General features: G+C 54.4%; 1 protein-coding gene across 7 annotated transcripts in view; it reads right to left on the bottom strand.

Moving 5' to 3' along the window:
- Window positions 1-3,295: 3,295 nt before the first annotated feature.
- Window positions 3,296-23,000, bottom strand: part of BCAS3 (BCAS3 microtubule associated cell migration factor) — a 588,867-nt gene continuing 569,162 nt past the window's right edge. For 2 of the 7 annotated variants that reach the window (XM_044248512.1, XM_044248514.1), the window contains 2 exons: window positions 16,236-16,301; window positions 3,296-4,102 (listed from right to left, as the gene is read on the bottom strand). In XM_044248512.1, the coding sequence (XP_044104447.1) occupies window positions 3,954-4,102; window positions 16,236-16,301 (215 nt within the window). In that variant the 3' untranslated portion in view covers window positions 3,296-3,953. Of the gene's footprint in view, window positions 4,103-7,440; window positions 7,532-16,235; window positions 16,302-23,000 lie in introns of all 7 variants that reach the window. The other 5 variants (XM_044248517.1, XM_044248519.1, XM_044248515.1 and 2 more) reach the window with 3 other exon arrangements.

Raw genomic sequence — 23,000 nt, 5'->3', positions numbered from 1 at the left:
AGTTTTGGGGACCCTATAACGCTGGGAGCTCCAGACTATTAGTGGCGCTGGGGTCTTAGTCCGCTGGTGGCCGCGGTCCGCTTGGGAGCAGGGATGGGCCAAAGTGAGGTGCACGTCTGTGAAACTGCGAGTGCGTGGACGCGCACTTGTGAAATGGTGGGTGCGGGTGCTTGGGATTACGGCGGCGCGAGCGGGCCATGCAGCCGCGGGGCTTGAGGGGGCAAATCGCTTAAAGGACCCCTAAGACCAGCCCACCTGCGAGAGAGGGGCGGGGCTGGCCTGCGCGCGCTCGCCGGGATCGGGATTCACTTTCTCAAACGCTTTCGCAGGGAGCGGCCCGGGATTTCCTGGCGTAGCGTCGTGGGGGACAGCGCCCCACAATCAGGGTTCCAGCTGGGTCGTACGCGCCCTCCCTTTCCCGAGGTAGAGCTACTTGGCTGTCCCGTCAGCCTCCGGGCCTCCAACCAAACTTTTGCCTTTTTAACCGATAACTTCCTCTTTGCTTGATTCAGCCTGGTTGCTCTTCTTGGCAGGACACGCATCTCTCCCCCTATTTTACAGATGACGACCCTGAAGCCCAGAGGGCAGTAATTTAACCAAGGTCACGCAGCTACCAGTGGCAGAGCTGGGATGGGACCTTGGGACCTTAGAAGAGAGCAAGGGCGCATCCACTCCTTAGAAACTGGTGCTGTCACTGCTGTCCTGAGAACTTCCCCCACTTACACAGCAAGGCAACACTGAGACTTCAGCCCCACTTTCAGGCTGAGCCTTTGTTTTAACTATAGGATAGAGGAGAGACTCTCTCCCTTTGCCCCTAGAGTTTCTGGCTCTAGGTGTTCAGGAGGAGGCTGCATTTCCAAGTTACACAGGGACAGGGAGTAGCTTCAAAAGCCAGGGTCTGGAAGCTCTTAGGGGTAGGGGATAGAGATGAGTGGGATCAGAGTCTTGGATTGTGTGGGGGCGCAGGACAGGGAGGTCAGCACAGAACAGAATCCAGCCCTCTTAAGAGCACAGGAGGCAGCAAGGAGCAGACAGAGGTCAGATCAGCTGTTCGACTTTGCAACCCTGTGGAAGGCCCGAAACTTCTCTGTGGCTCTGGCTTCTCATCTACAAGATCAGGACTGAGCAGTACTCTTTTAAGTAACCTTCTAGTTTACAAAGTCTCTGGTCTGTGCAAATCAGAAAAATCAGCCCTTGAGAAACCCTTTCCAACCCCAAACTAGCAGCTGCCTGCTCTGGCCTCTGCTTGCTTCCAGAGCTGATGCTGCTGTTTGATGGAGTACTTGCGCTCCTGGATTTGCCTTGGGACCACTGAGCCTTTTCTCAGATCAATCCCAGACAGCGCCCTCCCTCTTTGAGCTGCCACCCCAGCTCCCATCAGCCTCCTCAGACCATGAAGATATTTTTTCCTCCATCAGACTGAGAGAAAGTCCATGGTAATTTGCCCTTGGAGCAGGTAGCACTGTGAGAATCAGGGAGGTCACATAGCTCCCTCAAGGTCACTCGGTCAGGCCACAATTAGATGCATGTTCTGATGGCCTCCTAGGTGATGGCATCATGGAGGTCTGCTGGGCTGCTGGGGAGGGTGAGGTGAAGATTGCCCTTGGTGTTATCTCTAGAGGATAGGAGGCTGGCTGCTTGGGGGCCTGTGGGCAGTACAGTCCCCCACCTAGGGGCCCAGATCTCACTTCCAGCTGATTACAGGCTGTGGCAGGGTCCATAACCTCCCCAATTAGCCAGGGGCCAGGCCCAAGGCCTCTCTGATAACCCGAGTTCTGTGGCAGCCGCCATGGGGCCAGCTTATCTGGCCTTTCTTATCCTCCCCCTTCCCCCACATATTCAAAGACTTGGCCTGGCTGTGAGCAGATGAATAACCAGATTGTCCTGCAAGCTCAGCCGGCAAGTCCAGCCCTACACCCACAACTTTCCCTGACTGGAGGAGGCCACAGATGTTTTGCACCCCCCTGGAGGGAAAGGGCTGAGCCAGGGAGGACTCCTGACTCTAAGCTGCCCGCCAGTTCCCCGCATGGTTGGAGAGAGCTGCCCGCTCTGTCTTTGCCCCACCCATGAACCCACGTGGATTCAGAGGATCTCACCTTTCCTAGAGTTTGGGGCCCATCACCAGGGAGCCAGGCCATGGGCAGGATGCACAGGAAGCCTGGCTGCAGCCCTGTCCCTGCCTCTTTGGGACTGAAACCCTGCTCTGGTGGGGGGTTGGGGCTGTGCCAGCCACATCAAGGTCTCTTCAGCTGAAATGGGGGGAAGCTGCTGCAGTCTGGCAGCCCCCACTGGCCGTGCCCAGACCTCCTTATGGCCCCAACATGCCTCTCCCAGCACGGCCTGTGATTCCTTACCGCAACTGCCGGCCCCAGACAGGAGGGACTGGCTTCAGGCACCCTAGCTCCAGAAGCCATCTACCCAGCCTGCAGAGTCCACCAAGATTCAGGTCCGGCTTCTCCCAATAGGCCCAACTGACCATGAAATCTCTTCTCAGATGTCATGGGGTGCACGTGAAGGGGGCAGGGGCCTCTGGAGCTACGCCGGCTCCAGCTGGATGGTCGCACGGGAACCCCTGCTTGTGAACTCAACTCTTCCAAGGCTGTTACATTAAACTTTACCCCAAACCACACCTGGCTCAGTGGGTTTCCTTCAATCCTCCCAGGCCTCGCCGGCTTCTCAGGGAAGAGGGGGAACTGGGGCTGGCATTAGTCTCTTTCCTGCTCAACACCCCTTTTTGCTCCTCCTATTCTGGTCTCCTTCCTGCCTTTCACTTCAGGTCCAGAATTGGGAAGGGGTGGGAATCAGGAACCTGTCATCCAAGGTTCCAGTCAGGATTCATGGGACCTGCCTATACCTGACCACCCTCCCACCTTCTGAGTTTGAAAAGAGAAGCAATTACAAAGTGCCTGCCCCAACGAGAAGGCTAGCATCTTCAGGCTTTCTGTCCCCCAGCAGCACCACCCCTGCCCCCAGCCCAGCACATGTCAGAGACACCTTATGGCCCTGACTGCCACAGCCAGAGGGGGCCGGGGGGGGGGGCTCCTGGCCTGTGTGGTGCCTCCAGAACTCACTGGCTCTGGTAACTAGCAAGAAGTTTGGAGAAGGAACTTCAATCCGGCCCTACACAACTTGCACAGCAAACATTCTCCTTCTCCTTCCTACCCCCTCACTGACCCTCCCATCAGTCGCTCATGTTGAGGCAGGGGGTGCTGGTAGCGGGGACACATGGTCAGATCCACGGGACTCTGCTCAGGGCTTGGAGAGGACCCTGACCCCAGCGACGCAGGGACGGACACCAACTGTAGCGTGATTTATTGGACAAGACGTGCACTTTTTGACAGGGCCTTATTAACCACGGTTTCCTTCACTGGACAGCACAGGACCAGGGTAAGAGGGCTTACAGACAAGAACGACAAATCCTTCCCATGAGCCAAAGAGGAAAGAAAAGAGGAAGGGGGAGGCTTCTCCTTCCTTCCTCCTTCCCTAATACTCTGGGCCTCAGTTTACCTCACGCCAGAGGGAGGTTGGCCAAGGGAAACTGGGCAGTGCATCTTGTAGCCAGGAGTGGGCTGGGGCTGTCCGCTCAGGGTCAAAATGCCCAGCCGGGCCATCCACTCTTTCTCCCCTTCCCCGCACCCCATGGGTATGGTTAGAAGATACAAAAGCGGATCCAGTACAGGACATCATGTGCAAACGGAGGAGGGGACAGAACTTTTGCAGAGTCTCCTTCAGCCACAGCCCCACTGGTGGGGGGCAGAGGTCAGAGTGCGCCAAGGTGTTTGGGAGAAGGGGCTCTTCTCCATCCGGGGAGGGTGGGTGGCTGTTGTCACTAAGCTTGGGGAAGGTGGTTGGTGAAAGAGGAGCAGAGACTGAAGGGCAGGACCAAGAGGGGGGCTTCTCCCCCTCCCTCCAGCAGGTGAGTGGGCCGGCCAGTCAGAAGCAGGTTGCTGGTACTACGGGAAGCCGGTGGGGAAGAGGCTGAGGGGCTGACTCTCATTGGTGGGCAGTGGAGATCGGTAGCCATCGAAGTTTCGTGGGATGCTGCCGCTGGTGGAGCCTGAGCTGTTACTCAGTGTCTCGATGCTTCCCTCTCGCTGTAGTTCTGCAAGACAGAGGAGAGGACCAGGCCTGGTCAGAATGGAGTCTGAGGGGCTGGGGCACGCCCTGGGCCGCGCTGTCTGCCTGGAGGCACCTTCCACAGGGGGGGTCCCCACCTGCTCCCCAGATGGGCCAGGCAGCAGCTCCGGTCACAGGGAGTTCACAGCCAAAGGAGGGGGAAGCTCCCTTGGCTGGCAGAGTCCAGTCTTAGGCCACAGTCTGTCCCTTGGTGTGGGAACCCCTTTACATAAGTCTGGCCATCCTGCTGATTTGTCTGGACCACACTGCCATACACGGGACACGTGCCCACACCTGCACACACACTCATGCTCAGCCAGCATGCTCCCCAGTTCCAGAAGTGGCTCCGGGCCTGGATCTACAGGTCAGGCAGGCAGGAAAAAAGCCAGAACGCGGCAAGGACCGCAGGCTCCCTGCCTGATCTGTCCCTCCCTCTCCTCCCTGGCCCTGCCTGCTCCCTGGAGCTTCTGCCCTGGCTTAGCAACTCATTTGCTCACTCATTCTGAGCCATACAGTCTGCCTGCTGGCCAGGCCGCCGCTCATCTTTGGCACCTCCTGGCAAGTGTCCAGTTTCCCTGCAGGAGGGAATGCCTGGTTGGAGAGGGGCCTATTCCAATGGAGAGAAGGTCCCTGCTTGCTTGCAGTGCCTCCTTTCTCCCTTTCTCTTAGCCTCCCAGTGTCTTGGGGGCCCCTCAGAATGCAGAGCTGCCCTGGGAAGCAGGCGGGGAGGCTCCCACCCCATCTACTGCCCCTTCCCTGGCCCTCCCACAGCTGAGCTGCCATCTTGGATACAGCAACTAGCCCTATCTCATTCAGCTGTGGGCACCTTACTGCCTCCCACCCCCCAAGTCTCTTGACCTAAGATAGGTTTTGGGTCAGGTGGTTTGGGAACAGACTTCCCTGCATGTAGAATACAAGGAAGAAGGAATTATTCTTGGCTTTTGGCAACTGGCTAGTTCCTATCCCCTTTCAGTCCCTCAGAGTGGGCTCTGAGACGTGGGCACACACATCCCCGGGAAGACTCTGGGAGCCTACCCCAAGCCAAGATGTGGTGATCTGCAATTTCTTCTCCTGCAAGGTACGCCTGCCTGGGACTAAGGGGGTCTTGCTTGTCCCCCTCAGGAGCTCAGGACCTCAAAGCAAACTTGAAGCAGCCAAGTGTACTTGAATGTTATACTTGTTTGGTCTGGCTTGAGACCTGCATCTACAGCCTGCACCTACTCCCAGGCCCCCTGCCACCACACACATGCAGCACAGCTAGCTTGGATTAGGGTAACAGTCATGGCCTTCGCTCTTGGTCTGGCCATCGGAAGCCAGCCAGGAACTAACCACTGACTCCCACTCCCTACAGGCCTCCCCCAAAACACAGAAGCCACCCAGCTGTAGCAGCCACAGAATGAGGTGGGAGAGTCTGTGCTGCCTCCTTCAGAGCAGGCATGACCCAGGGGTGAGGGGCCCTCAGGCTGCACTGGCCATGTCTGGAACCTTGACACTGGAACCTCTCAGCAGATAGGGGGTAGTGGAAGCGGGGGGGTGTGGACACAGGCTGTGGGCCTGAGGATGGTCCCAGTCTCCAAGAGGCACTGGCTTCCCTGTTGGGCCAGAGACCCTGGGATACATCAAGAGTTATCTAGATAAGGACTGAAAACAAGACAGGTGGCTACCACATGAGCTTTGTCTCCCCTGCTTGTTCTCTGGTCTCACCCTAATTTGGGAGTACAGACTGTGTGCCAACAGAGGGAGAAGATGGAAAAGCAAAGAAGAGACCCTGGGATTTCTACATGGAAGTGTCAGATTCCAAGAAAACGTCCTTTGTTCCTTTCTTTGCCCACAGGCAAGCCAAGGAGTGTGTGGGGGATTCCTGAGGCCCGCTGGATTTCCAAGACCCTTGCCCTCATGCACAGCCATCCTGGCACTAGGGGGCGCTGACAGCAGGGCCAGAAGGGCAGAAGAGCAGAGCATTGCCAGGAGCAAGGAAAGCAGGCAGGATCTGGACACCATGCCCAAGCAAGAAAGCCCCAGATGAAGGAGCAGGAAAGGCCACTAGAATGGGGAAGGCTGGCCCCTTTCCAGAGCTGGGGGATAGGCCCAGAGTTCTTGATGCAAAGGGCTGACACATCCACGCTGCCAAGGAAGTGGAGGACGTTGGAGCCCAGGACCAAGCACAGCAGCCCCGCTGCCCCTTGGCACAGGCCCAGGCAACACCCTCAGCAGCCTAATGGGCTCCACTCTGTGAGTCTGAGTGGATGCCCTCATACCATCATGTGACAGCGCAGGGACATTTGCCAAAAGAACTTAGGAGTTGGCGGCTCTTGGGGGCCAGGTATGTCCTGACCGGCCTGGCTATTTTCTTTTCACCAATCAGGCCTGGGATTAGACAGGAGTGGGCAGGCTTCTCCCTTGCCCACCAGCCCCCCAGAACCCAGGTGGCTACACAATGCAGACTTGACATCCCCCGGTTTCCTCTCTCTCATCCCCCCTCCTCTCCACGACCACTGCCTGCACAGGACTGCACTTCCCATCTAGATGATTTCAAGAACTCCCTCCCTGTCTCCCCACTTCCAGCAACCCCCTCTTCAACCCACCATACCAGAGTGGCTCGTCTCTGGCACAAACCTCATCTTGCTTTCCCTCTGCTTCAAAACCTTCATTGTTCCTTGAGTCCTCAGCATCAGGTCTAAAATCAGCCCTCCAAAATGGCCTTTCATGATCTGCCCCCGAGACCCCACCCACTGATGGCACCTGTTATTGGATCTGAAGAACCAAAGTAATGCACTTGTGCATCCCTTTGACTGAAAAGCCCTTCCCAGGCTCCCGTGGCCCCCAGAACCCCTACTCATCTTTCAAAGGTGAGCATAGGTATCCACGCCCCACAGATGAGCCTGTCCTGCAGCCCTGGTAGCCGGCCAGGCTCCATCCTTATTCCTGCCCCAGGTCTGTTCACGTCTGTGTCCCCACCCGGGTGCAGAGCCCCTTGGGGACTGCTTCTGGGCCTTAGCTCTGTATCCCTTGTGCCAATCACAGGGCCTAGAAAATAGCTGGTGCTCAAAAAACGTTTCCTGACTAAATGGTGTGGTGAGGAGAGGCGGGGAGCTTCTCTTCAGCTTGTGGTCTATTAGTAAGAGAAGTAGGGGCCTGGCTGGACCCGGGCACTTTTCTACATGCCTTCTGTCAGCCCCCTTCTCTCTTCTCCCTGAGATAGAACAATGAGTGTGTGCAGAAGAGGAAGTGGAGGAGGGGTGCACACAGGTCTCCCCCACCCTTCGAGTCACCCCGGCCGCCCAGCCCTAGGAGCAAGCGGCAAATGGAAATGTGTGGCCTTACCTTCCTCCATCCCGAACACCTGCTTTGTTACTGTTGGGTTGCTCACGGACGCTGGGCTGTTGGCATTGTTTTTTTTTTCCTTTTTTTTTCCCTTTTGAAAAGAAAAGCATTGAGGAATCTTTTTGGAAAAGATATGGACAACGATTGAGAAGTACACTGATCCCTGCAAGCAGGTGGAGAGGTCGTAAGGAGGTGTGGGGTGTCACGCTGGGGGGAGGGCAGGCTGGCGGCGAAATTCCGCAGTCAAGGACAGTGACATGCATGTGTAGGGGGCGGGGGCCAACCCATCCGGAGGGCCCCAGAGATGGAACTGTCGTGATGGAGCTGAGAGCCCCTCCGGCATGGGGGCTGGGAGAGAGGAGGAGCCACACACGGAGCAGGAGGGCAGCGGGGCGGAGGGGGGGGGAGAGAAGGGTGCTGGCAGGCACCCCATGCGGGCAGGTTGCTAGGAGAGGGAGAGGAGGCAGGCTGCAGAGTTTTGGGGGGACATCTCCGACCTTTGGACTCAGGGGCCCAGCTTCTGGGCTGCTGCCCTCTTCCCCCATTCCCAAGCCCCCAGATCTGGGCAGCAGTTCTAGGGCCGAGGTGGGCTTATGGAGAGAGTCCAGCAGCTACCTGCTAGGGTCTCAGGAGAAAGCTGGGGGCCCTATGCCAGGGTGGCTGGGAAAGCACACCCCGTAGCCTCCCTACTTGGAAGAATGCAAATTCTGCTCAGTCGGAAAAAGCCAGCTCTTAAAGAGGTTGCTCCCCAGGCCTCAAAGCATGATAGGGGATGAGGACTAGTTCCCAGCCAAGGGGCAGGGCTCAGACCGAAGATAACTTATGGTGCCCTCACCTCCTGCATGACTCTGCACCTGCGAGTTGGGTGTTCATCTCCCCCTCTTGCGGACAGCAAAACCAAGGGAGAGTAGGAAGCCATGGGCTTTGGGTATGCAGTCCCCTGAGAAGGAACTGGGGTGGGTGCAGGCCCCGGGATGGAGATGTGGGCAACCCCAGACACCAACTGACTGGCTCCCAGTGCTCCCTGCTGGCTGTGTCCACCCATTCCCGACTGCTTCTCACTGGGAAAGGAACCTGCTAGCCACAGATACCCCTCGATGCCATGACCAGGGTGGGCAAGCCACAGGGGGTAGCGGGACAATGGAAGGAACAGCAACTACGAGGGAGGCGCCAGGCTCCCACAAGTGAAAGGAGAATGCTCAATATTCGGGTTGCCTGCACTCCACATGGAGTCTGGCAAAGTTCAGAGGGGACAAGGAGGTGGCTGCCCTTGTTAGGGAGAAGCAGCTCTGGCTACCTGGGCACATATGCAAAGGGAGAAGTAAGTCATGGTTATGTCTCTGTAAGGAGGCGGGAGCACGTCTGGCTGCAAATGCGGCCCCACTGGAGCTGGGCCATGCGGAATGAGGGGGGGGGGTCTCTCTGCGATAGTTCACTCCCTCATTCCACAGCTGGATACCGCAGTCCCTTTGCAAAGGTGGGAGCAGTGGAGACTGGCTCCTGGGAGCCGTGGGTGGGTACTGTTGAGCTGGGCAGGGGTGCACCAAGGGGAGAGGCAGAGGTTGGAGGCACACGGGACTCTCACAGGGAGCCAGAGATGGCCTCTGGAAGCTGGCTGCCAGGACACCCCTTCTGAGGCCTTTCCCACAGGCTGGTCCCAAGGCTGCCTCACCCTTGAGATGTTCCCTGGGGCCATCCTCTCCTCTGGATACAGACCCTTCTCTCCCTTGAGGCTGTCCCATACTGGCAAGCCAGAGACTTCCAGGGACAGACTGGATGGAAGCCTCTTCTCACTCATGAGTCACTTCACTAAATGCCATGGTCTTGGTTCCCCCGTTCCCTAGGAAACGCTGGGGACACAGGAACTAAGTGAGCCCTGGAGAGAGTGGGGAAGCCCAGGTGGGCAGGGGACCATGAGAGGTCAGGAGTGAGGTCCTACTTTGGGCTTGACCGTCTCCAGGCTTCTTCTGGGCAGATGGCAGCAGGGCAGCTGGCCAATCGGAGACCTTGAGGGATGCCCCACTGGCTTCTGATGGTGGCGGGGGGACACTGTGGAGAGCCCAAGGCTCAGGACTCAGAGAGAGGCCTGTTTCTGGGTTCCAGCAGAGTCCATGAAGGCAGTGCTGTGGCTGTGTTTGGGAGGAGGGTGCCTGGGCCCTGTCGTTCAGCCTCCGGGCAGCCCTGGCACTTCCTCCATCACCAAAGCAGCACCATCTATGGGTTGCCCCTCCGGCGTGCCCGGCACTCAGCCATGTTCCGCACACTCAGAGCCTCACAGTGCTGCTCATTAAAGGGATTAGCAGAGCACTTTTATTGGGCTCTGGCTGCAGCCACACAGCCCGGCCCTAAATGAGCCACCCAAGCGGCTGGGGTGGGGGCGGTAGGGCTAGAGCTCAGGACAGTCTCAACCCGCACCCACAGCACGCTTCTGGCAGTGGGAAGAGAGAACGCCTCCCCACCCCCAGCCCCACCTCCTATCCCAGGCTCACAAGGGCCTGAGGAGAGGGGAGGGGCAGTGTCTGTCCCGAGCGGGGAGGCAGTTTAGGGAAGAGGTAGAGAGCACAGGCTCCAGCCTGCGGCCACTTGGGAGACTTTGGGCAGGTTACTCAACATCTCCTGTGCCTCAGTTTCCTGTGCGTGAGGATTAACAATGTTTGCTTCCTAGTGTGGCTATGGCATTAAATTAAATAACACAATGCACGTAGAGTACGTCACAAAGCTTAAAGCTTCCAGCTGGCAAATGTTGAGTTACTACTACTGTCGCAGTTGTATTAGTGATGGTGATTATCCACAGGGTCCTCTGGGTCCCTCTCCGTCTTCCCTCTCCAGGAGGTGCCTCTGCCAAACAGGCCCCTATGAGCTCACCTGCCACAAGGGCTTGGGAAGGATTCTTTCTTTTTAATCAAGAAATGGCCCGCTGAGGAAGATGGCAGATACGTGTTTACAGCTTTTCATTTCCCTCCTTGCCTCTTTGTAAATACCCTTTTCCAAGCTGGAAAATAAATTTCAACCCTGTTGACATGCATTGATTTTTCCCTCCTGCATCTACCTTCCCCATCAGCAGGGCCTTTAGTTAAGCCCCTTGCCTGGGTTGGGCTCAGCCGTACCCCGGGAAGTGCGTGGCTCCAGAACACAGAACAGCCAGCCAAACTGCCCCATCCTGCCCACTGGCTCAGAGGAGGTCTGTAAATAGAAATAGTTCTGGTTCCCTTCTTGGCTGGGGAGGGAGGTTGGGATTGGCGGGGGGTATGGGTGGGCTCTGACTAGGGGGTTCGAGATTGTCAGAGCTTCTTTGGATGGGATATATGGAGAGGAGACCAGGGATCACAGGACTGCTGCCAAGTTCAGCAGATGCTTCCAAATGGGGTCTGTCCCAAGCAACCCACTTGGTCAGCCGGGAGCCTGCTGGGACCTGCTGGCTGGGACCAACCAAGCACCCTGGGACTTGGAGAGAAAACGGTGAAGCAGGAAGGGGGGCTGAATGCTTCCTGTGGGGCTGAGCAGGACTGGCAACCCCCCGATGCTGGGATCCAGAGAGACAGCCTAGATGCCGATCAGGAGACTTTCTGCCTTATACTAGTCCTGGGCTGGGAAACTCCTGCTCACTCCTCTAGAGTGAGGCAGAGACAGAAATGGAGTTGGCTAAAAATTTTTCCAGAAACCCCAACAGCTCTGTCAGAGACCACACTCTGGGCCAGAGCCAGTCTCAGCACTGGCAATTTTTAGGAAGATACGAGGACAGCAGGTAAAGGAGGCCTATGGGGAGGTCTCGCTTTTCCTCACACTCAGAAATGCCCAATTTGGAGGGTGCCTGCCTCCCCGACACCTTTCCCCTTCCCGCCCCGTTCCAGCCCCACCAGTCGGGCTCTCTCCCACGCAGGCAACCCACAGGCCGCGGAGCTTGCACAGGTGCCAACAGACAGACCTAGAGGTCTTGGGAGAGAACAGGACCAGGGGAGACAGAAGGACCGCCCTCCCCTTCCAGCAGGGCTTTTGCTCCCTTCCCAGGCATGCTTGTGGAGGGAAAGAGGGCAGCTTCTTGAAGTTGAGGGCCAAGGATGAAATGGCTCCTCCACATCCAGATAATAGGGATTCCAGTTTGGGCTGCTGGAACCTGGGCGTAGGAGAAACGGTGCTAATTCTGGCCGGCGTACCTCCAGACCTCGCACCCATGTCTGAATGCAGAGCCCTTGCCCTGACTGCACACAGCCTGTAGGTAGGCCCGCACCTTCCCTCCTGCCCGGGGTCCCTTTCCACCCACAGGATTGCCACAACTGTGCTTTCTCTCCCCTTTGCCCAGCTCTCGTTCCTGACCCCTGCAGCTACTGAGGTCTAGAATGTCACAGAATGAGGCCAAGGCCACATGGTCTGCCCGGACCCCACCTCTCAGCTCTGAACAATGAAGGGAAATATCCAGTGCTTTTGGCTCAGGAGACCAGGAACGGCTTCCCTTGGCCACTGGGGCCATACACACGCCTAATAACCTTAGGGCTTAGGGGGAGACGTGAGATCTAGAGAAGTCCTCAGGTCCTCCAGGCATCCACTGGCTCCTGGAAGATGAAAGCTGTGGCCAGTTGTGGGGAGTTGTAGAAAGGATGATGGTTGAAGAGACTAGGCAAGCAGACAGCCTCCACCCAGGAAAACTGGGGAACAGACACATCACCTCTCTTCTCCATCGCTCCTTCCCTCCTCCCTCCACTAGCTAAAGAGAAACCTTATTCATGACAGCAGGCCAGTGTGGCATTAATATCCTGAGGGAGAGGCACAGAGGTAGCTAGATCCCCAAATTCCTTGTGGGGACAGGGGTGTGGCAGATGCTGGAATGTTGGAGAAGGGAGAATGAGGGCAGAAGGAGAGGGAGGGCGAGGCCTAATGAATGAGGAGGACTCCAGAGGCCTCTGTTCAAAAGAACAGATTCTCACCACATCCTGCACCCCCTCTCCTTTGGAGCTGGCTGTGTGTGTGTATGTGTGTGTGTGTGTGTGTGTGTGTGTGTGTTGGGGGAGTGGGGAGCACAGCGTCTGAGTCCCAACAGAGCAAGCAGCTCGTGGCTCAGCCAGATTCCTTCACGGCCTTTGAACAACTGATGAGCAATGGCGGTAGGTGGGGTATCAGCTGGAGGTTGTGCTGGCCCAGGTTGCCCCATATAACACCCATAATAAGGTAGGGAGAGACAGAAATGCTGCCACGCTCCACTCCAGGAAATCCATGTTACCCTAAGCCAAGTGTTGGCTTCAAAGCAGGAGAGAGCAGGATCCCCTACCCGGACCACCTCGACCAGTACCCTGTGTGCAGTGACCTTCTCGGTACCACTGTATTCCTCTAACTTCACATCCTGACCTGTCACAACCTATTGGACATGCGAACAGCAAAGGCTGAGCAGAATGGGCTCCTGCTTCCCTGGTTTTGAGGTATTTGACAAATCTGGCTGAGGCCACGCTTCGGGAACAGCCCTGCACTGACACCACCGTGGATGGCAGGAAGGAAGAGTCCTGGGGTAGGAGGCTGAGAATTCTGCCACAGGCAGATGTGCTGAATGGCCTGTGCGAGTCACTTCACTTCTCCTCCGCCTCAGCCTCTGTCAGGCGGGAGGGGAGGGGCGTCTCTGGCAACCTCACCGGGTGTGTGAGGCTCTGAAGAGAAAAGGATGGGATGGGACTTCCAGAAGCAGAACACGCATCAAACACGCAGAGTGTCCTGGTTAGATCATCAGTGCAGCCGCCTCTGGTGTTCCAGCAGGCGGAGGCCCCCAGAGGTGGGCTCCTCAGGCAGGAGGGCCTGAAAGGGCCTTTTTAGCTCCTGGTCACGGCATGACATTGGGGGCTGAGTCTTGGCAGACGCCATCTGAAGTGGACACGGGGCCGGGCGATTCGGAGATGTGCCTTTGACAGAGAATGTCCAGCCAGGTGCTGTGGCATGAGCTCTTTGTGTGTGTGTGTGCGTGTGGGGAGGATGGGGTGCCAGTGAAGGCCCCATAAACATGCCCACTCAGCGTGGCTACGAGGAGGACATGGCACTTGGAAAGTCTCCTGTGGAAATGGTGCTTGCCAGCTAGCCTGGACCCACCTATCTCCTCCAGTCCAGCCCTGAGGCTCGGGAGACCCCACCGAGCTCACAGGCCAGGTCTTCCCGAGCTGCCCTCCAGGGCGGAGAGGCAGCACAGGGGTCCACAGGAGAGATGCAGCTCCTTGAACTTTGCTGGCCTGACGGGCCAGAGCCACATCTGGTTCTCATTCAAATGTCCAAACATAATTAAATTCTCTATGATGCAGCGGAAGAGTTTGGTAAGATGTGGCTTTCCCCCCTTTCCATCAAGGTTAAGAAATCAGTCTCTCATTCCACTGGCCGGCCGACTCCTTCTCCTCCCTGCCACTGGTCTGTCCCATTCTAGAAAGCAGAGGCCTGTGTTCTGATCTGATTTCTCGAGCTGACTGGGCTGGGGCCAGTGTGGGCTACGCGGAGCCCTTCTCCCCCACTGTCCCACTTACCCACCTGAGAAGATTAACAGCTGAGGCCAAAGCAGCAGGCTGGCGACTGAGCAAGTCAGTACCCTGTGAGCTGGGCGGGGGTGGGGGAGGCGAGCCGCCTGCGACGAGGCAGAGGCAGCTGTCAGCTGTCCTACCCAGGCTGCGCCAGACATACCAGTGTCTTCTCACTGACTAGATACAAGGATCCCCTCTCTCTAGGTCCTCACAACGGGAAGCCCTTGAGAGTCTTCAGTCTCCAGCCTGGCCCTTGAGTCCCTCTGTGGAAAATGGAGCTTCCCACAGTCATGGAAGGGCAAGGCAGTCCCCCCACCCCCAATCCGTGCACCTCCCACCTGGGGACTGCTGCAAGGCCGCACAGAGCCCTGGCCCTCCTCCACATATAAAGGAGGGAGGCAGGGGGAGTGCTGGAGGCATGAAGAAGGCTGGGAGCTCCCTGCCTCACAGAATTGCTGGTTGTTTCTGGCCTGTCAAGGCTCTGAACAGGCTAAAGGGCAGCAGGGTCCAAGGTGCAGTCCTCGGAGATGGCGGGCAGCCTCCTCAACAGAAAGGAGGCCCACTAACCAGAGGCTTAACTGCCTCTCCTCAGTGTCCAGGACTGCCCCAAATTCTAGCAGAATATCCTCTAGATGGGCTAGCGTCCCTTCCCAACTGAGTAGCTTCTGTTTCGGGCTTTTTTTTTTTTTAAACTTAGGGATTTATGACTTTCATGGTTATGGGTTCCATTCTACTTCCTCTGTGCCTATTCTAATCTTTGTGGTACGCGCTTTAAAAGAGTTTCTTAATAAGTCAGGATATTTTTCCTTTTGAAACAAGCTGTCCTGCAAGTTAATGACTTACAGTGGGTGTGGATGCTACCCAGAGACAAGCAGGGGCTGGGAAGAGGATAACCGGGGTGCAGTAGAGAAGAATCTTCTAGATTAAACAGAGCTATGTGGAGGTCCCTTTAAGATCCTGGACCAACTCCTGTGCTAGCGCCCTCCTGATGTCCAATGTCCCTATCAGAGAACTAGGACCACTTTCAGGTGCACATGGTGTTTCCATGCTAGAGAATGCTCAACGCTCACCCTGGGGACAGGTGCACACATACACGTACACGCATGCACATGCAAACACACACACACACTCACAAGCTGGTGTGAACCAAACAATTCCAACATTGCTGACCTGACTCTGAATTGGAATAATTCTGTTTATCTTTTTGAAATGGTAAACTTCTGTTTAGTAATGAATTTAATTAACTTCTTGGTGGCATCAGTGCCAAGGCCATGTGTCTGGTGCCTTCACATCCATGAAGAAGGCTTTAAGGAAACTTAAGCCAGTCTTTAGCACAGATGCCTGAGCAAGCCTAGCAAAGAGAACGGAGGTGGGGCCGAGGTCCCCGTTGTCCCTGCCAGGGTCGCAGCCTGTGTTCTGGAACCCATGTCCCCCCCCTCCCCCCACCGCTGGGAGAAGAGCACAGGTCTCAATTAGCTGCTGTGGGCCGCCTGTCCGGGGGAAAAAGCTGAGCAGGATGCCGCCTCTGCTTTGTGCTCTGTTCACAGACTGGCTGTTGGAGCCGGGGCTCTATTCATTATTCAATTCAGCTAGCTCAGATGAGTCTTTCCATTTGCTCCTCCAGGAGGAATAACAAATCTAGAAATGCAATTCCACTTTGGTGTATTAAGATATTGATTTGCCCAGCGAGGGGAAGTGCATTTGTTCTGTCAGCCCTCCCGTGGGCAGGAAGGGGTTAACCAAATGTTTATCACAAGGCTGGCTTCAGAGTTGAAAGTAATGTGATCAGTAATGAATTTTGTGTTACATTAGGTTGTATAAATGGACAGACAAGCGCAGACAACAAGTGGCCAGGAGTCGGGGCTAATCTAATGATGTAAAAATAGAGACAGCACCAATTATACTAGGGGCCAGCTCCAGGCTCCTGCAGGGACTGCAAATGAATAGGTACAAATCAAATTACTCACTAATAGACGCACTACAAGAGGGGCAGTCAATGGTAAGTGCATTAGAGCCCAGTGACCTCTCTGCTCTGCACAGCAGAATCCGAAAATTTGACTTCCATCTTAAAAGTGGGGGGCAGGGAATGAGGGTCTCAAAGAAACTCTTGTTGGGTGAAGAACAACAACTACGGCCCATCCCAAACCAGTCCGCTGCCAGGAGGTACCTCCTGTCTGTGCTGACCTCTTGCCCTCATTTCAAGGCCTCCTGAGAGCCTGAGCACCCGCGGGGGGTAAGGGAGCAACTTCTTGAGGGACAAACAGAGCAGCGGGACAAAGCCTTGCACGTAGGCAAAGACAGGAGGTTACATACCAACATACTTCACAGCCACGTGTCTCTCAGGGGTGGTGTTTTTTACGGCTACGTCAAGGGCTGTGTCTGTATTGAAAATAGAATATTTCTTTAAAGAGGATCACAACATGGACCTTTAAGAGAGCAGCAAGTGCTCAAAACAAAGCAAGTAGATATCAAAATCCAGTTGGGCCACGGAGAGCTCTGCAGGGGGCTTGTTCGTGGTCTGTTCCACGGTGCAGTACATCCGGGCTCTGCCCTAATGCTTGTTAGCCTCGACCGCCGTCATCCTTCCCTCCCTTCCTGCTGCCCCGCGCTGCCTACTGAGTGCCTGTATCCATGGATCATGGAGACGTGCTCAGAGGCAGGAACCCAATGCTCATTCTCAGTTCTCCGTGGCGTGAGGGGAAACCCAGTGTGAAGCCAAAGCATCTCCAAGCCTTCTGAGGACCCAGCCAGGCCTAGATGGACACGGGACCCTGCTGGGCTTCTCCCTCCACCCCCTCTAAGGCCAGCACTATCACACCCTCCAAGTCGAGATGGCATGCTGGTCCTGGCCGACTGGGGCCCAGAGATTATGGAAACATGCTGGCAGAACGAGCACAGGGAGGACACAGAGTGAAAAAAGGAACCGACACAAATGAAGCAACTGGATGTTGATCTTCCCCAAACTTAATTAAGCACACAGAGCGGTGGGATAGGAAGCTCTCAGGCTTCACTGAATAACATGTGGGGGGAGTTGGGGGCGGTCTGTGAAGCCTGGTGCTAGGAGATTCTGCCAGCAAATTAAAAAATTTATGCTTATGCAGTGGGCCTGCAGGTGCCTGGGGGCAGGGATGGGGTTCAAAGAGAAGTGGGCAGGAAGAAATCACCAAACGTCAGTGGTCAGGCGGCTGATTCTGACAGAGGTACTTGGAAATGCTTTCTTCTGCTACGTTCAGTCACACTGGCATGGCTTGGCCTTCTTGGTATAGTGGGGCTCTGGATTCCTGAAGGGTCAGAGGGTCATTTCCAACTTTCATTTCCTGTGTGTCATGTGTCTCTCCTCTATTACCAGCCATCAAACCTAGGGGCCAGTCCACACGCCACAGACCATCTTCGGAGGACGCGAGGCAGGCTCAGAGGGAAAGATGGGTATTTAACCATCCATGACTGTGTTCAACTTTGTTCAGATCTCACACCTCACAGAAAGGTCAATGGTTAAAGGTGAATTCTTTGGCAGAGGAGGAAGAACAGAGAGAAATACTCCCTCTTGTTAACCATTTACCTATGTTAATGTCTCCAGAGGAGGGCCCTCGTCTGGGGGTCCATCTGCCCTTCCCCACTCTCTTGTCCAAGCCTGTTCAATTTTCCACAGGAACTCCTGCCTCCATGTTGGGGCAACACCCGGAAAGGGGATTCTGCAGGTTCACCAATGAAGTCGCACTGGCACTTCCTCCTTGTTGACAGGAATCAGGGTGCTTTGGTTACAGAATTCAGAGCAGACTGGGCAACTGAAAAGTGCACAGAGGAGCTTCTCAGCCCTAAGCTCCCATTATAGCTCTGCCCTGGCCTGGGACTTCTAGCAGCCTTGGGAGACAGAGAGGGAGAGGGAGAGAGAGGTGAGAGGGAAAGGGGGAAGAGTGGGGACTACGAGAGAGACAGAGATGGAGAGAGAGGGAGATGGGGGTAGGAAAGGGAGAGGGAGGGAAAGTGAGAGAGAGAGAAATGGTCTTCCTAGAACCAGATTTGACAATGGGCCAGAAACTAACAAGTGTGTCCTAAACATGGTCATTTTCCCCATTGCTCTGGCTGGCTTTCATTTACTTCTCAGGAGCCACAAAAACCCATGCAGTCATTCAACAAACATTACTGGGGCTCAGCTTGGCTCTCGTCCCAGTGCTGCATGGTGGGCAATAAGAAGGCTGGTGGTTAGAGGTAACAAAGAGGAATAATGAGACTCTGTCCAACGCACCAGAATCAGGTTAAGACATGCAGTATGGGCAGTGTCGCTGAGGGAGGGGCTGAAGGGACCACCCCGCTGTGGCATGTAGAAGGGAATCAGACATGGCTTGGTAAAGGACAAGGCAGTAGACACTACTTGTCTGGGGCCAAGTGTCCAGGGAGCTGGCAGTTCAGAAGCTCAGAGGAGAGAGAAAGGGCATTTGGCGGCAAGGTCAGGGAGGGTTTCACAGAGGGGATGGGACTGGAGCTTGGTCTACAGAAGTGACCGGGCAGAGAGGGAGGGAGGGGACTCTTAGCAGAGCCAGGGGAGCAGGGCTCGTGCTGTGGACTACGGGAAGGTTCTGATGGGAGCATGTTTGCATGGAGGTGGTGGTGAGGATGAATACGAATAAGGGGTTACTGGGGACAAGTGAGTGAGAGAGCAGGTTGCCAAGGAGGGTGAGGGGGGCCAGGAAGAGCCCTGAAATCTCATGGCAGCAGCCGAGGTGGAAACATGGGGGCCCTGGGCATGTTGTGAGTAGGGAAATAGGAAGACAGAACAGGCCCTGAACGTGAGAGCCCCATTCCTCTTCTGGGGATCCCTTCTCATTCTGAATAGCAGGTGGGAGTCACTGAACTACCCTCTGACCAATGAGACTGATCGGATCTTGAGAAACTCCTAGCTCTCTCTCTCTCTCTCATCCTGCTGTCAGCATTCCTGGGCTGTGTGAACACAGTGGCGTTATTTAAAGCTCCCAGGCCTCATTTCACTTCTTGTGAGGCTACAGCTCAGGCTTCTTAACCTCAGCGCCCACTCTTCGGATGACGTGACTAGATGGTATACAACGTAAACTTCTTTAGAGATACTGTGTCTCTTCGACCTGTTTTCTCTGCATTTCCTGAGTCAAGTTTATAAAAAAAAAATTACTTTCCTTTTGTTTTGTGTGGATCCCAATTTCACAAATCTTTCTCACGAGCCAATTTTATCATTTATATACACACATACAAGCTTATTTTCATTTTCCAAACAATGACGAAAACAACTAGCAGTGCAGGCCCTTGTACAATGTCGCTTACCCATGGAGAATATAAGCTTTATGAGCACTCAGTTGGCTGATGGGTCACAAAAGGGCCCCCATTATCTTGACCTGGGGGAGAAATAAACATCTGCAGCTGGGGGCAGGGTTGGTTGGGAACCAGTAGGTGTGAATTAAGTCCCAGATGAAGGGTCACAGACAGGACCCACAGGTGTGGGAGATCCAACCCAAGAAGCCTGAAGACCCACAGGCATGGGTATGGGCACACCTGGCCAGGACTGGAAACCACAACCTGGGTTCAGTGTGCCTGTCCCTTCACCCCTCTGTCCAGTAAGCACCGGCACAGAGGTTTGGTCTGAACACCAAGGACAACATAAGTAGGATTGTCCCTGAAGATGCTTTTGCTATTGTCCATGAGACAGACCCTTAAAGAAAGCACTATTCTGATACCAAAGCAATGAAAGCTCATCTAATTCCACTGTTTTACAGAGCCTGGGGTTCTAGCACCTCCTCAATATCTCATTTTGATCCTGTGTTTTTTGTTATGATTTGACCTCAAATCTTTCCTCTTTCCTCCATTGTGAGTCAGAGAGGGGAACATCTCCCTGGCCCTGTTGTGATGATGAAAAGACATTTCTGTCACTAGCCTAGAGGCTGAAATATAGAAGCCACTTGGCAGGGGTGGCCATTATCATTGAGAGGAGCCAACGAGAAGACAGATAATGGAGCGTCCTGTCCAGCAGCACAGTGCCCGGCACCTAACACACACGGGGAGCAGACGATTCCATGTTGCCTGGTTTCTCTCGCCCATGGTACTGGAAAAGAAACTGAACCCAGAATGGGAAAGGAACCTGCCCAAGGTCACACAGAGTTCCCCCATTCCTTCATGAGGACTTCCAAATGCCACTAAGAAGAAAAAAAACCAACATTCTTCCCAGCATCAGTAGCTGGGTACTAGGAATGAAAAGGGCTGTCAGATTCAACCTTTCCCACCAGTGGAAACTAGCGAGGAACAGGCCATCTGACACCGAACTGGGACACAGATGGCAATGCCAACAAGGCCGCGCCCCAGTTCGCAGGCAGCAGCTGCCTCCCCGCCACCCTCAGCAGCAGTGCTGTGGCCGCCGTGGCGCTGGGCTCTGTGTCTGGGGGCTCCTATGTCTCTGGGGACTTACTCTTCTCTCCCCACCCTCAGCAACCATGGCAGCTGTGACTGGGCAATTGGCAGTTTTGTCTTCACATCCTAAAAAGACCCATCCAGACTCCTGGTCCAGCCCTGCTAGGCGGGCCCCTGTGGACAGCCGGAGAAAGGAGCCAGAGAGGAAAATACACCACTCAGCACTGCTGCCTCCTCTGGAGCTTTCATCTCTGTGGAGGGTAACAACCATGCCTACTTCCCCACAGTGCCCAGCCCAGCGGGGAGAAATCAGCAGGTGTCTACAGTGAGCCTGCCCGCCCACTGCGACCCTGGAAGAAGGTGCAGGCCCACTGACGAGGTCGTTGAGAGAAGACATGAAAAGCATTTTGCAGACATACTGTAGAAGGAGCAAAATTCTAGGGCCCAATTCGGTAACGCAAATGGAAGGACCTAAGTGATAGGGTAAATTACTAGGATGAAAGCGCTTGCCAGAAAGTAGAGGTGTCTAAGGAATAAGAGAATTAATTCACTACCACGATTGTCACCTGAGCATGTGGCAACTTGAGATGGGACAGGGCCAGTATGGCCTCTACAGAAATGCAGCCTCAGCCTGATAATGACCACAGCCCTCAGCAGTGGGCTGAGTGAGAGTTCCAAGGCCCATTGGAAGAGCTAATCCTAGAGGGAGGGTAGAGGGACCAACGCACTGGGTTACTTGCCTTGGGGAACACATCTGGTCAACTCCAATAAGAAAAGCTGACATTTATTACTAACATCGATTTCTACAGTCCTGAAATGGAAGACAGTATTGGCACGAGGCCACGCACACGCAAGTGCACATACATGTGTGTGCATGCACACACATACACACGCAGTGCTCTTTGTTCTTCTTCTGCAAATACCTTCTTCTGCAGGTATTTGTTAATTTACTGAAAACTTCCTATGACCATTTAAAAATGGTGCGTGTTGTTCAAAATGTGCTTTTTGTGTTAAAAAGGAAAAAAGACAGCCTTTCAAGAAGGAAAAGTTTTCTGACAAATCCTTGGAAGAGATTTCATTGAAAATAATCCTAATAATTAATATACATACATGAAAACTGAGGGGATTTGGGCGAATAAATTAGAGAATTGGTTTAAACTATAGGCTGAAATTCACTGATGTATTGTGAAATAAATTTAGTGAGTCATGACTATATTCTTTAAAAAATGTAAGAAAACAGAAAGTACTAGAATGCACTGCTTATAACATTGTTTTGTGAAAGTTTTGTATGTTTGGTTGGGTAAGGAAGTAAGTATATGTCTGACAGAAGGCAAGAGGCAAAGATTGAGCCTGTAGGGTTATCCCCTAAAGTAAATGTTTCTGGACTAGAATAGTCCACTTGAAGAGACGGCAGACAGAAAAAGGTGAAGCCTCTTTTCTCCCTTTAGTGCCATGATTATAAATGAGAAACGGTGTTCCCGGGATTGCAGGAAGTCACAGTCAGGGGGAAGAGACAGTTCCTCTTGACCTTGAGAGCTGACTTAGTGAACTCTTAAGAGTCAACAGCAGCAAAAGGAGGCTGCCTGCAACAGAGACATGTCAAGCTTATCAGGGCTTGGGAATGAGTCCTGGGACTTTTGCCATTGGACATGGGAGAGAGCAAAGAAGAAAGAACAAGGTTTAGCTGAAGACGAAAAGTTAAAACCTAAAGAGAAAACACACTTAATATGTATCCAGGTGTTTACGAAGATTTGTTGGTATTAGGTTCTATCTATCTAGACACAAAACAACTGGAGTAAGTACATGTTTTGCTTATTTAAAAAATTCTATTTTTTCTAGAAAAGGCAATATTGAAAGGAATGTCTGCTAAGCAGGAATTAGTCAGGTTGTTTTGAGGGGGGTGAGAGAGAGAGGAGGGGCTGTGGGAGACAGCATTCCGGGCAGGAGAAATATGTGTGGGGGGCCTGGCGGGCAGAGAGAGCACGTGGGCTCAGAGACCCTCCGGGGAGTTCAGCTTGGCTGGAGCTGGCAACAGCAGTGGGAGAGGAGTCTGGAGACAGGGCAGCAGCTGGTCATGAAGGGCTTTGTACACAGGGAGATGGGGTGGACCCGGACAAGGCCAGGGTTGGGGGAGAGGAAGTATCAGCAGGTGCCCGGATGAGTGGTTCTGGAGTTCTGGAGAGAGCCATCGCGGAGATTATTTGGAATTAGTCAGTTTAGAGGAGGTAACGGAGGCCCCAGAAGCAGAGGAGATTGCCCTGCACTGACTGAGGGTGAGGGAAGAAGGCCAAGGCGGGGCTTTGAGAAATATACCTCAGGCCGAAAGGGAAGGAAAACCCAGAAAAGCAAGGGAGGAAAAGGAGCCAGATGCAGAAGAAAAACCAGGAGAGTGAGGCAGAACAGGAGCCACAGGAGAGCACCTTGAGATCATGGGGCATGGCTCATGGTGCTAAAGCCAAGGGTCTGGTGGTGACTTTGGGGAAACAGCTGTTGTGGCGGGGCAGGCTATGGAGGCCGGGACTGAGCCTCCTCTGTGACAGGAGCGGATGGGAGGCTGCTGTGAGGACGGCTAGGACCTGGGTGCGTGGAGTCAAGAGATCTCTTGAACAATGACCACCATTTTCTCTCTGAGAGTGAGAGACAAGATGGTGGGGTAAGAGACCTGAGAATGGGGAAGTCTGAAATACTAGCCATGCAGAAGGAGAAAGA

The sequence above is a fragment of the Neovison vison genome, chromosome 5 (genome assembly GCF_020171115.1).
Source record: "Neovison vison isolate M4711 chromosome 5, ASM_NN_V1, whole genome shotgun sequence".
In the NCBI taxonomy this organism is placed as follows: Eukaryota; Metazoa; Chordata; class Mammalia; order Carnivora; family Mustelidae; genus Neogale; species Neogale vison.
This window is presented reverse-complemented; position numbering and strand designations above follow the sequence as displayed.